The sequence below is a fragment of the Leptonychotes weddellii genome, chromosome 5, assembly GCF_054177405.1.
Source record: "Leptonychotes weddellii isolate Sample4059 chromosome 5, ASM5417740v2, whole genome shotgun sequence".
NCBI lineage: Eukaryota > Metazoa > Chordata > Mammalia > Carnivora > Phocidae > Leptonychotes > Leptonychotes weddellii.
The window spans coordinates 118837616-118851954 of NC_138373.1; the positions used below are offsets into that span (position 1 = coordinate 118837616).

The window sequence follows — 14339 nt, forward strand, 5'->3', positions numbered from 1 at the left end:
CCCCCCCCCCCTGAATACCTTATTGTAAGGAGACTTTTACTCCTGAAATCCCTGGTGGGGTGATGGTTGTAACGATGCATCCTTGCATGAAGCTACTCTGGAGGTTGCTGAAACAGAACAGTTAATGAATGGTCCCATTGAGGTGTGTTTTTCGGTTGTTGTTTGTTTTGTTGTTTTGTTTTTGTTTTTGCCTGTAGAGATACTTTCTTGGCTGCTTTTCTTCCTTTTCTTTGGCTTGTGACTCCCAGCCACCTGCCCAGGGTCTGCCTCATTTGCCTACCATTTGTACTATTTACGTGTTTTTTCAAAGATTATTTTTAAACCTTAATTTAATGTATAGTGGAAACCTTATACCACTATTAAATCAGGGGTTGAGTTTTAGCTATGATTTTGGAAACATATGAAAATAAAAATATAAATTTGAGGATGATACGATGATGTGATAAGCTAATTTCCCCTTGCCCCCAACTAGCAATGCACACCCCCAGTGGGATGTGGACCGTGCAGGGAAATGATGATATTCATAATTATAATACATTTTATAGGGCCCTTTATATGCTTTTATATACCCTCTTCTTTTTTTAAAAAAAGAGACAGGAAAACCTACATACAGTCTCTATTCCAATTAACAGAGGCACTGGTTGAAAACATTTCCCATGTTTTAGTCAATCAAAGAGCAAGGAGATTGTTTTTTTCTCCTTTGTGGGTACTTGGTACCTGTTCTTAAGAGTTGAACAAGAATAGCCCTTGGCGTCCCTTTTATTGTGCCGTGAAGATGATTTAGAGATGTTGCTCATATTTCCACAGGAAAAACATGTCAACATGGTTCATATTGAGTCCAGGAAATCCCGGCGAAGAAGTTCAGAGGTTGAAATCTTCGTGGACTGCGAGTGTGGCAAAACCGAATTCAATGAGCTCATTCAGTTGCTGAAATTTCAAACTACAATTGTGACACTGAATCCGCCGGAGAACATTTGGACGGAGCAAGAAGGCAAGGCCAGCTTTTCCTTGTCGGGTGATTTAGCAATCTGACAAATGTTGCGAAAAGGAAAATACAATCTGTGAGCTAATATTTTTGAACCCGCACTGTGTTTTCAACAGAACTAGAGGATGTGCCCTGGTTCCCCCGGAAGATCTCTGAGTTAGACAAATGCTCTCACAGAGTTCTCATGTATGGTTCTGAGCTTGATGCCGACCACCCAGTAAGTGTCCAGTCAAATCCATTCCATACATGCTGGTCCAGCTCCACGCATGTGCCAGGCAGCGTGCCATGTTGTGTGCTTTATTGTGGAGCAATTTATTATTTATTCCCCATCCCTGAGAGCCAGCTTCCCAATGATAAAGCTTCCCTGTACATATGCGTTGGCTGGAAGCAGATTAGAAAGATGGCATTTCCACGTAACATTTGTTCTTAAAAGGGTTGGTTAGAGAAGGAGATTCTAAACCTTGGAGAATATTTCTGTAGCATTAGACAGTGTGAAATATACTTGCAGATGGTGACCCTTGGAAAAACGATGAACTGAAATTGATCACCCCTTTGAGAAACAAGGGAGGACTAGGCATTATGGGGCTCAGTAAGAGAATAAAATTCTCCTTGCTATTTTCCTTGACTGGAGGTAGTTAGGAGTAGAGTAATGCGGTGGACTTCAGTCTCAATGGAAAGGCAGAGAGTTTTAGAATAAGGTCGTGATGGAAAACACATCTCTTCCCACATCTACCCTGAATCTATTTACCGCTATCTCTCTTCTATTCCAATAAAAACGACCACCTTTAAAGAAATATGATACGTAGGTAAGCATTTCCCATTATTTCCTCCCTCCCCCTTTACATCAGTTTTTATTTGACACAAGAGACTTGGAACTTCTTTATGGTCAGAATGAAGTACAGTTAAGAGTCTGGGAGAAGTAAGCAATATACTCATTTGTTACAAACACTTTTTTTTTTTTCCCAGTGCCCCTTTCTACAAATGGGCAGATAAAAGGGTAAAACCCAAGCAGATCAGCCAGGCTTATAGAAGGGCTTTGTGGTCTGAGGTATTCCTTTTATTTAAATGGAGGAAATCTAGAAATCTGACGTGTGACTATTAACCTATGCAGTGGTTCTCCAAGCGTGGTCCCAGGCTTGGCTGCATTAGCATTATCTGGGAGTTTGTTTTAACAAACCTAAGTTTGAGAACCACTGCTAGAGAGGATCCTACAACATCTTTAATTAGAGGGAAGGTTTCAACCAAATTAGTCATTTGTTATAATATACCAATTCAGACCAATTCATAACATACCATTCAAGCAAATGGTCAAACAGACTTAATTCATCTGCATTATTTTCAAGAAGCTGAATTTACTCAGAGACACAGTGTGTTACATTTGCCAATCCAAAACTTCAGAATAATTCACAGTAAGTCACACATAAGGCTCCTGAACACTCAAAGTGCCTTTAAGAATCATCCGTTTGTTATTTCCCCCCTCCCCTTGCCCCCTGCTACTTTCAGAGGAGTCAGACTTCACACAGAAGCCTGATTTAAGAGATTAGCAGTAATAGGACTTTCCAGATACCAGCTGTTAACTTGCAGGATGACCTTGGGCGAGTCCCTCTACCTCTGCGCCTCAAATTCTTTATGTAAAAAGTGGAAATAAAATCCTTATTGACCTCCAAGGGGCATTTGAAAAGCCTAGTTAATAAAACAACTGGAAAGCATTTTGGCAAGAGTAAATGCCTAATCCCAGGAATGGAAATGCTCTATTAAATCATTCAGATCAATGCCTGGATAGTAAAGGATTTCTTGCGAACCTCCTATTTCCAAATGCTCCCCTTAGTCTAGTTCTTCAATTACTCAACCGGGAGAAAGGGGGTCAGCTTTGTTAGTGTAACAACCACAGGAACCAATGACCTTGTGAAGGAATTGATTCCGATACTTAGTGTAAATTTTCCTGTGTTTAATTCTGTTCCATTACTCCTAATTATACCCACCTTATGACGTCTCCTCTTATTTTCTGTGCAGCCAGTTGAAATAATCCCAAGTACTTAGCAATCTTCAACCTCTCTCATCATTTTTTTTTTTTTACCACATGTATTTCTTTTATAAGCACACCAAATGTTCGTTATGCAAAATCTGGTATTGGTAAGTTGATGTTTTTTGTAAGTTATTATTTGGTGAGCATGGAAAAAGTGGTCTAAGGACCTTTGGTGCCTGGGAATACTCCCAGTTCTGAGACAGGGATTACTGTGTCAGGATGGTGCCCTTGTACTAAGGTGGCTCGGAAGGAGCTGGAATGGGAGAGTCAGGTTGCCGAGGCTCCCTAGAAAGGGTTAAACATCTATCTAGGTCAGTGTCTCCCAAACTTTGCTGAACAAACCATCTGGAAGATCTTTTCAAAGTGCAAAGTGAGGTCCTGCGTGTTTAGTGAGCTCCCAGTTGAGGCTTATGCTGGAGGTCTGCTACACTTTGAGTAGCAAGGATCTAGATTGGGAGGGTCTCTCAAAGTGTGGTTCAAGGCCCAGCCATAAAGTGCTTATTAAAAATGCAGTTCCTTGGGGCTCATCTGAAGCCCACTGAATCAGAACTTTCAGGATGGACCCTGGAATCTGCATTTAAAAGAATTCGCAGGACATCTGATGAGCTCTAGTGTTTGAGAACTAATGTTCTAGCTCAGTGATTCTCAACATTAGCTTTCCATTCAAATAATCTGTGGGGAATTAAAAAAAAAATACTGAGGCCAGGGTCTCACCCCAGAGTGCTTAGATCATAACCTCTGGGAATGTGTCTAGGTTCAGAGTATTCTTTAAAGCTCCCCAAGGGATTCTAATATTTCACCAGGGTCCAACTATTTGGGATAGCTACTTGAGTGCCAACTCACACTTGGCTGAGCACTTTAGGGTGCTGGCTGGCTCTTCAGTTCCCCTTGATTTAAACTGAGAGAGGAAGGATGGGTGTGGGGCAGATACTGTCTGGGGATTAGCGTTGCCAGATTTAGTAAATACATATATAGGATGCCCAGTTAAATTTGAATTTCAGGTAAACAAGGCATCAGTTCTTAGTATAAGTATGCCCCAACTATTGCATGGGTGTCCTCCGTGTTATCTGGTAACTTTATCCCTGCCTTCAGTCCAGAATAGATGGCCAAAGAATGCTCTGTCTCTGTGATCACTGGTGTAGCTAGCGTCCCTGTTTTATTTTGCTAGTCCACAGTTCAATCTTGGCAGCTGTGGATCGCCAACGACATTTGCATAATCACTGCCATACTAGGCTAATGAGGCATGTTGAGTAAATCACTCTCTTGCATGCCTGGAAAAGGTGCAGGTGTTTGCCAAGGAGAGACAGTCGAGAACCTTCAGGAAGCCCAGCCGATAACGATGCTTGCAGGGTGATGTCTGGTTTGGCAGGAACTGGGGAACAGGTGCTGTGCTTTTCATATGACTCTTTGCCTTTTGTCATGGCCTGCTTTCCTTCTGAGTAATAAAGGTGCTTGGAACTCCCGTTTTGCTCTCCTAGGCGGCCCGATATTCCTAGTGACTTGAAGCTCGTACTTTCTCCTCTAGAGCAGGAGACCTTCTTTAGGTCACAGACACATTTGGGAATGCAGTAGCTTGGTCACAACATTTTGTGTGTACACATTTTAAGGCCTCGTAAGCCTGCCTGTGAACCCCAGTTTGAAAACTCCCAATTCATAACAGAGGAAAGAAAGTGCTAGCTTCTCTGGCGGGCATACTTCATTTCTTCGGGGTGTCTGGGTGATCTCAGGGTACTCTCTCTCTGTCTCCCACTGACAGTAATGCTCTTAGAGAGAAAGGCTGTTAGCAGTGGAAGTTCTTTATCTCAGCCCAGCAGACAGTCCTCAATTCTCCTCAGTTCTCCTTCAACCATACAAGAGAACAGAGTGATTTTCTCTGTGTTTGAGGTGCCTCCTTGAACAGCCCACTTTTGCAGAAGCGTGTAAGCCATAGCAGAGGTAATCTGGGCTTCCGTGGGTCTGTCTCAGCTCTCCTCTCAGAGCCCGTGATCCCAGCGGCCTGTCTGGCCCAGCCTCCATTCTCCGCTGCTTCCTGGTTACGCTTCGAGCTCACAGGGTTGCAGACATAAGAAGTTAAATGGAAACAATTCCTTCTGGGTTTCCAGCAGTTTGAAAAAACCAGCCCAGAAAGAATTGATTGAAAGTACCTGAAGGAAAGGAAAGTGGAAGGTCTGTTGACAAGAGGAGAGATTCTTGAGTAAACCAGGAAGTTCCTCTCAGGAGTATTCCACTTGACAGAACAATGACAGTCAGGATGTTTAACTTCCCAAGTGCATGATGACGGACAGAAGTCTTGCAGTTCCTAAAGACTAAACAGAATCAAGGGGAACTCAGAGTGGAATGGAGCTCACTTGCTACCCTGTGCATGAATCCCTTATAATCGATTTTGCATTATGTGGCTATTCTCATAAAAAACAGCAAAACCTCTTTAATCCATGCTAATTTGGGGGATTCAATGATTATTCTGAATGATAGAATTTTTAACAAATGTGCATTTATTGGCTATTTACCCAAAGCAATTACATTTAGGTTAACTTACTAAATAACCATGTTAAAGGGACCTGTTTTAATGAACAGGATAAGATTAACTCGTGATTAACATCAATTACACGTAAATGATACTTGAAAACCAAAGATGCCATTCACTTTAGCCTGAATTCCCATGCATCCCAAATTAGTACAACCCAAATGTAATGAGGTTTTACTGTAAGGCCAGTTCGCTTCTGCCTGTGCCATGAAGATGGTCATCCAAGGATAAAATTCACATTTGACTCCAACACTCAATAAACACCACGGTGATTTTCTTTCAGGCCTGCTGCGGCGAATTTTTTGGCACTTTGTTAAATAACTTAATCTCTTTTCTGTTTAAGGGATTTAAGGACAATGTCTATCGACAGAGAAGAAAGTATTTTGTGGATGTGGCCATGGGTTACAAATAGTAAGTACCTGTGTAACTCTTTTCTGCGACTTGTGGCCAGCTAATTAGGGGAAACCTGCTGTGTTAAACAGACCCGCCTTGTCTTCACTTTAACTTTTGCAGAAGGCAGACATGAACCATTTTAAACCCTCACCAACCTGGTGGAGTTTAAATGCCAACGCTGATGTTTCACATCCAGGTGTAATTGTAAAATAATGAGACCCACAGGCCACATGCCAAGCACTCCATTTTCACCATTGTGTTTGCCGCTCTGCCAAGGCATGGGGCCATTTTCGTATATACGCTGCAGGGTCCGGAAAATGTGTTTGAATTGTACTTTTGATTTGACTTGTCAGTAACCCCCTTCAATGTCCAGCTTCCCCGGTGAAAGTAGAAGAGTCAGCAGGAATGGTGCAAGGGTTCATGTAAGCAGCCTTAATAGAAAATAAATGTGTTTGCTCTACATGGAAAGGGAAATTCCCTGTAAACTGGAGGGCTTATGGGAGAGGTTCATACCTAATCCCAGATCCCGATTGGGGTGAAGTTGGAGAACCTCAGGACTGGGGTTAGCACGGTGTCTCGTGCATGGTGTGTGACGGGATGTTTGAGACCGGCCGTAATGTAATGTGTTGACTGCAGGAGTGGCTATTGGCCTCTGTTTATTGTGCTCACATTAATAAAACGTGTAGACCCTCCTGGCGCTGCCTTTCCTTTGTCTGGTATGTGATCAGTTACACATACCATGTCTTCCGAACAAAATGTAACTCCATACCCCATAGGAAAGGGTCTTTCTTATTTTAGTTGCGAATAGGTGAGAAGCTTGACTGTCCTGTGCGGCAAGTTTGTCTAGGGTGAGTTTCAGACATTTTGTGTGTTTTAGAGAGTATCATCCTTTGCTTTTTTCTCTTCCTCTTTTTTTTTTTTAAAGAATATGACACACAAGGGCTTAAAGCCAAGTCAAAGGATTCCACATCACACCTCTGACCGAGTCAGTTGTGTGCTCATTTCTAACTTCCTTTCATGCTTTGGTGCTCTTTCCTTCTTCCTCCCAAGCCCCAGGCATCCTTCATTCTTTCTCCCCCATGTTTATGATCCTAAAACCCAGGACCACTTGGCACGTGCTTTTCCACACGAGTCTACTCCATTTTTGTTTTCCTCTGTTCCAGGCAGCTTCTTGACTGCCTTTAGCCTCCTGTGGCTTTCTCCCCCGCTCACGATGTCAATGTGCACAAGGCTCATCCTGGCCCAAGCCTCCTTCCCACCCTCAGCACCATCACTCACGAACACCATCTCCCACTGTTTCCCAGTCAAATTACCAAGAGAGGACCCTGATGGGCTGGGCTCACTTTTTCACATCAGGGTCTGATAATTGATTATGAGCCTTCAGCTTGGCTCCCCTTGCTTCACAGGTTGTCCCTGGGGAATCAGGTCATACATGGGTCCTTAGAAGGGGTGTGAGCAGGACTGGCCTTTAGGGCATCACCTGCCCACGACATGATAAAAGCTCAGTGCTTGGCAGAGCTTTTTTCTTTAGGTAGAACAGATGGATAAGTATGTATTTTATGCATAGATGGTGTATGTATTATACCTATGTAAAAAATATATGTATGTATGTGTGTGTGTCTATAAAGAATTTTGATAGCATAGTGATCAAGGAACTATCTCAAATGTTACTTATTTCTTCTTGAAACAGCCCAGAAATGGGTCAAGACAGGCTGATATTGTGGTGACACTCACTTTCAAGGGGCATTGACCATGGGGACTCTTTTGGTTTTAAAGAAAACATACTGATAGGGGCAGAAGAGGAAAAAAGCATATATCAAAATGATGGAGGGTGAAGCTCTCAAAGCATTAACAGGAGTTTGCGTTTGCCACCTTCCCTCATCTAAAGAGGAAAATCGAAGTGCAGTGTCTGTGGAAAGCAAAAGTATAAATTGGCGGTTGGAAATGGTAGAGATCTTTTTTTTCCTGCAAAAAGCTTTATTGTTTCTGTTTGGTCCACTACTCAGGAGAAGGCTCCAGGGTGGCTAAAAAGCTGCCTCACGGCTGCAGGAAGAAGCTCAGGCAGGAGCCCTGGCACCAGGGGGATGCCAGAGGGGCCTCTCAAAGGGTGAGCCTTTGGAAGAGACACCCACACGGCCCAGCCTCGGGGGCCGCCAGCCCGCGGAGTTAGCCAGGTGGTTGCCATCTTCTTGCTGAGTCTCACCTGCTCATATAGGAAGTGGGTCTTCAGGAATCACAGAGCTGGGGGTCTGCGTGGGCAGAACCTGGGCACTGCAGATCTAGAAGGGCCTGCTTCAGGCTCTTCTCTAGAACCGCAGCAGCTTCCGTGGGATGGCTTCTGGGCATCCTGGAGGAAGGCCTGGCTGCTGTGTTTTTACCTCTACAAGAGGTGCTGGGCACCCTCATGATTGTCCTTGGCCAATTTGGGGAGGAAGTGGCCCATGCCTTCCAGAGCCACACCAGCGTGATAGAAATAGAAGCCCAGAGAGAGGTAGGTGCAGGAGGCCTGCAGATGACCAGGCTGTTGACGGTGGCCTCCACCTCGGGGGAATAATTCTGACCAATCTGCGAGCTCCTGGTTGGTGGCCAATAAGGAAGCTAAGCTCAAAAGATGGCACTCGCTGGTTCCAGAGGCTGAGGGTGGCTGAGAAGATGGCTCTGAACGTTATGACTGGAGAAGAGGTTGGAGGGTAATGGGAGGTGGGAAGGGGCATCCCAGGATCTGGCCCCTGTTTACAGGGCTGGGGAGTGCTTAGGTTCAAAGGCCCTCACTCAGTAAGTAGAGGTTCAAGAGGCTGAGGTAGGCAGGAAACTGCCAATTCATCATTTTACAGAGAGAAGCTACTCTCATACGATTCACAAAAGTCCCTGTTGTCATGACCCCATAAAGGCTAAACATTACCCTGATGGTGATTTGGTGGCAACAGAGTCAAAGCAAAGGGTGTTTAACGAAGAGAGTCTGGAATCCAGGGGCTTTATAACCTTCTCCCTGGACAGTGCCGGGTCTAGACTGACGACCTCCAATAGCAAATAGATGAAAAACAACAAAATGATTACAGCATTGGAGCCAGCCGGTCTGGGGTTCAAGTCCTGGCTGCACGGCTTCCTCGCTGGGTGATCATCACCACTGGGCCTGTTTCTTCATCCGGAAAGAGCGTCTCCACATACGTGTGACCCACCTCCCGGGGTGGTCGCAGGGCTTGCCTTGCTGTGCCTAGCACAGGGCCTGGCACGTGGTTTGTGATCGTGCCACTCAGTATCAGTACATCTTCCCCTGCCCCTTTTCCACGGGCTGTCTTCCGTTTCCAGTTGAACTATTGTTGTATTCTTTAGCTATGTTAACACCATTGTTTATGCTGCCACCTTAACAAATACTGTAGCTCCAACATCCCTAGCAGTCATCCTTGGATGAAAAGTCCTCCGGTTCCCCATTTAAAGACTGTTCCCTATACTGAAGCATTTAGGGCAGACCAACATCCTTCTTTATGGAAAGATTTCATAGAAAGCAATCATACCCGTATGTGTGTGTGTGTGTGTGTGTGTGTGTGTGTGTGTGTGTGTGTGAAGCTGCCAAAATACAGATACCAGAAGCACCAAGGCAACTGATGATCTGTTAAGTTGACAGAGGGGGGAAGGTGCCTAGCAGGGGTGGATAAATTTGGAAAGCACAAACCAAGGGCCTGTGGAAAGTAGAGAGAAAAGAATCATTCCTTAATGGCTTTTATGTCAATGCCGCTGTGGCTTCTCTCAGTAGGAGTTTGAGGATGGTTAAGGGCTAGCTATTTGTGTGTGTGTGTGTGTGTGTGTGTGCGCGCGCACGCGCGCGCATGCACGCACGTGCTCACACAAGCACACAGAGGGCTAGAGGCCAAGCTTGTGTTAGGGGCTGGTGGGTGTGGGGCACAGGTGATAACAAATCCCAAGTGGGCCTGGCCGGTTTGCCACGAAGTAAGTTAGGTGTCCTTTTCGTTCACGAAGAATAAAGATGCAATTTCTAATTGAAATAGGTATTTTTCTAGTGCTGATGGCTTTCTGAGAGAGCAAAGGAAAAGGATGTACCGATAAGTACTTAAAATAAGCTCATTAGAGTGGCTTCTGGCAGCATGCTGCAAACTGGTTTTCCAAACGGATGCTTGGAACCACTGGTCTGAGAAGCAGATTATTTGAAATTGAGGCGATCCTGAAAAATCCGGCATGTGAGGTCCCAGCAAATACAACTGGGTGATAAAACGAGAGACCATTCTGACACATGGAGAACAATTCAATTCCCTGTTGATAATTTGTTTAGGCTTTCTGGACCCCGAGCAGGTCAAATAGATGGTCGGAAATAGAGACGAAGATGGAGTCCAGATGTTTGGGGTTGTTGTAGGGATCGGCAGGCTGCAGTCTGAGGTGTCTGAAGGTAAGGGGAGGGAGAAAGGAATGAAAGACCGAATAACAGATATTGAAACCGTGGCCAAGAAGCCCTCCGGGGGATTCGTGTTGAATACTGTATTTTCAATGCTAGTCTTGAAAAGATAAAGCAGGGGGCGAAGAATCAACACAAGCAGAGAAAATGGAAAAATTCCAGTCTCTGATGAAAAAAACCAGCAGGCTCAAGCTCTGTCTCACGGTGAACCCGGAGAGGAGCGGGAGCCGGGAAGGCGGCCGCACGCTGAGAGCTGTCGATAGGGGGCACTCAGGCGCGGAGCTGATTGACAGCGCGGCCGAGAACAGGATTGATTACCCAGGGCCTGAGCCGCGTGGCCGAGAGTGTCGGGGGGAGGCCTAATTGCCTCACCAATAATGGCAGAGGAACCCGTCCTGAGTGCAAATACATTCTCCGTGGAAGACCCCAGAACGCCCGCCCTGGCTTGAGAGGGCACGGCTCCTGAATTCGCGTGGGAGAGGATGCACATCACACACCCTGTCCTCCCCGACCCAAATAATAGAAATTTTGGGGGGGGAACAAAGAAAGAAGTAGCTCGTGATTAGACGGTGTGGAGCGCATACAGACAGTTCAGAGACTATGCAAGTGCGTAGGGGGCAGATGGCGTGTGGAGGAAGACAGAATTATGACGGGGAGGGGGTAGCTGTGAGGTTTGTCTGAAACGATCCAGCTTTCTGCCATTGGCACCTTCATATTTTAACCTTGGCGTTCGCTTGGCTGCATTTCTGTAGGGTTCACAATTGCTGTATTATTGGGGAAGAAGAATCAGTAATACATTTTTTTTTTTTCCAATTGGCGAGAAATAAACACATTTTTCTTTGAGGGCTATTATAAAGATTATTCCTCAACAATATGCATGCATATTTAATTATATTTTTGGTGGGGGTGGTGGTAGTTATTTCAATCCATCTTACTCTCTTGGAAAGACGCCCTGAGCTCTGACTTTAATTATGCCACTCTTGTTTGCTTCAATTGATTTTGAATATTATTGTGATTGTGTTTTGTTATGAATGTACTTTCTTCTGGCTGAAATTAAGGTGGTATGTGAACCTTATGTCCTTCTCATGGGGCTGCTTCCTCTGATTTATTTATTTTTTATAGTCCTTGGAATCTGAAATGCAAATAGATCAATGCCATGTCAATGAGTAAGTTAAACAAGGGAGTTGCAACGGGCCAGAATTTGCTTAAAGTTGGAAAATTCCCTAACTTGCCAAAAAAACTCCTCTGACTTCAAATTCTGGGAGAACCACTTGAATCCATCTCTCAGCCTCAGTTTTCTCTGTGGAATGGGAATAATAGTATCTCCTCTGCCTTTCTCCTGCGAGTATTTTGAGGATTAAATGAAATCAATGGAGCATTGCTATACAGTGTACTTTATCCTTCTCTCTCTCAAAACAATAATCAAAGAATCTAGACCAAAAGCGTGGGGTTTACTCAGCCCCCTGGCCCACTTGGAGGGCCTTGGTTGCTTTCTCCAGTTTTTCTTTCAATCTGAGAGGCAAGGTGTGGTGTGTTTAAGAGGGCAGAAGCTGGACTGGACTGCCTGCGGTGAATTCCAGCCTTAAACACTTGCCAGCTGAGTGACTCCTGCAAATGATTCGTTTTCTGTGCCTCAGTTTCCATATCTGTACAATGGGGATAACTACTACTGCTTTATAGGATTGTTTTAAGGATTAAGTGAGCTAATATAATAACAACACTTAGAACACTGCATAGGAAATGCTACATAAGTATTTGCTAATGTTATTATAATTTTTCGCACTTCAACTGGCTCTCCTTTTTGTGTATCCTCATGCTCTAAATCTTTTTTTTTTTAAGATTTTTTTAAAGATTATTTATTTATTTTGGAGAGAGAGCACATGTGCATACGAGCCAGAGGAGGGGAAGAGGGAAAGAATCTCAAGCAGACTCTAACTGAGCATGGAGCCCAACGTGGGGCTTGATCTCACAACTTGAGATCATGGCCTGAATCAAAATCAAGAGTCAAATATGTATCCAACTGAACCACTCAGGTGCCCCTCCAGATCTTTTTATTATCTTTTGGTTAATACCCTTCTCCACTCCCCTTCACTAAGACTCTTTAAGCCCTAAAATTGTCTGATTTTTATACTGTATTAGTTATTTATTGTTGTGTAACAAATTACCCCAAAATTGAGCAGCTTAAAACAACAAGCATTTATTATCTCACAAAGTTTCTGAGGGTCAGGAATTAGGGAGTGGCTTAGCTGGCTGATTCTGCATCAGGGTCTCTCACGAGGCTGGAGTCAAAGTGTTGACCCAAGAAGGCTAGGGCTGGAAGATGTTTCCAGTCTGCTCACTCACATGGTTATTGGCAGGAGGCCAAATTTTCTTACAAAATGGGTCCCTGCACTAAGGCTGCCATGTGTCTTCAAGATATGGCAGCTGGCTTCCCCCAAATCAAGTGGTCCCAAAGAAAGCAAGGTAGAATCTACCCTGCCTTTTATAACCTAGCCTCAGAAGTGACATACCATCACTCCTGCTGTACTCCATTGGTTTCATAGCCCAACCCTGCTACACTGTGGGAGGGGACCACACATGGGGATGAAGGCCAGGAGTCAGGCTTCCCTGGGGACCATCTTGGAAATTGGCTACCATATACATTTAACTTGTGTTCAATTTTATTTCTTCAAGACCCTCTCTCTCAGCTCTACCACAACAGGTGCTAATGTATTATCCATAGAAGTAATCCTCACGGAAGCAGAGGTGTGGGAGAACATGTGGCAGAGTGATTAGACTTTGGAGATAGACAATACTGGGTTTGACTTCCTGCTCCACCACTTACAAGCTCTGTGGCCATGAGCACTGACCTAGTTTCTCTGAGTCTCAGTGCTCTTTTATTTTTCCTTAAGATTTATTTTTCATTTGAGAGAGAGAGAGAGCACAGGTGGGAAGGGAGGAGGGACAGGGAGAGGGAGAGAGAAAATCTCAAGCAGACTCCTTGCTGAGTGTGGAGACCGATGCAGGGCTCAATCTCATGACCCTGAGATCATGACCTGAACCAAAATCAAGAGTTGGACACTCAGCCAATTGAACCACCTAGGCACTGCTGAGTCCCAGTGCTCTTACCTTAAAACGGGCATAGAATTTACCTTGTGTGGTTGGGACAATTAGCAGTGATTACAGGGCCCAGATGCTGGCTGTTACAAGCTGGGGTTGAATCTAGGATAGATATGACTATTATTATCATGTGTTAAGTAGCTAATGGTTCCTCGATTCCCGTATAATCATTTGTTAAGCTCATGTAAAATGGATAAAGGACCTTAAGGAGTGAGTGAATTACGGAATTTCAGGCTCCATGGTGGGCTGGGTTAAAGGAGCTTTTCAAAAATATATGCGTGTATGTGCATGTGTGTGTGTACACTTTTCAGTTTCCTGTAACTCATGCATACAGCTTGCTTCTTCAGTTGACAAACTGGCCCTCTCCCAGGCCTTCCCAGGCCAGAGAGTCTCAGCTAAGGTTAGAGGGTGCAGCTTGCAGCTCGGCTGTGTTGGATCAGTCCCTGAAGGGCTGACGGTGGTAGAAGTGTTCACTGTAGGGACCTCTCCGCTGGCATACTTGGGTAGTTTTAGCCTCCTTTGGTTAAATTCCTGCCATGTGCGGGACACTGTGTTCAACACTTTGCTCATTTGTTCGCTCATTTTGGGATAGGTGCCGTTCTTGTACTCATTTTGAAGACAAGGAAACTGAACTTCAGAGACATTAAGAAATTTACTGAAGGCGACACAGCTGATCATGTTACCTGTATAAACACCAGCTGTGGATGCTTTAATTTCTCTGAAATGGAGCAGCTGAGGAGTAGAACGAAAGCAAATACTGTCGGCCTCGGTTCATTTCCCAGATGACCAGAATGGTTTCCGAGTAAGGTAACTTCCGGGGCTGTCAAGTGTGCTTCTCTTAAAGACTCTCTCTTTCTTTGCCCAAGAAGCCACATCTATTCTTTTGTCCGCCTGGACGTGGCTG

The 14339-nt window shown here is 44.6% G+C and overlaps 1 protein-coding gene across 1 annotated transcript in view; it reads left to right on the forward strand.

The window, feature by feature from the left end:
* The window catches only part of TPH2 (tryptophan hydroxylase 2), an 87237-nt gene that overhangs the window by 4639 nt on the left and 68259 nt on the right, over window positions 1-14339 (forward strand). Inside the window, exons 3-5 of the mRNA XM_006744516.3 lie at window positions 808-991; window positions 1102-1202; window positions 5879-5946. Of these exons, the coding sequence (XP_006744579.1) occupies window positions 808-991; window positions 1102-1202; window positions 5879-5946 (353 nt within the window). The remainder of the gene's footprint in view (window positions 1-807; window positions 992-1101; window positions 1203-5878; window positions 5947-14339) is intronic.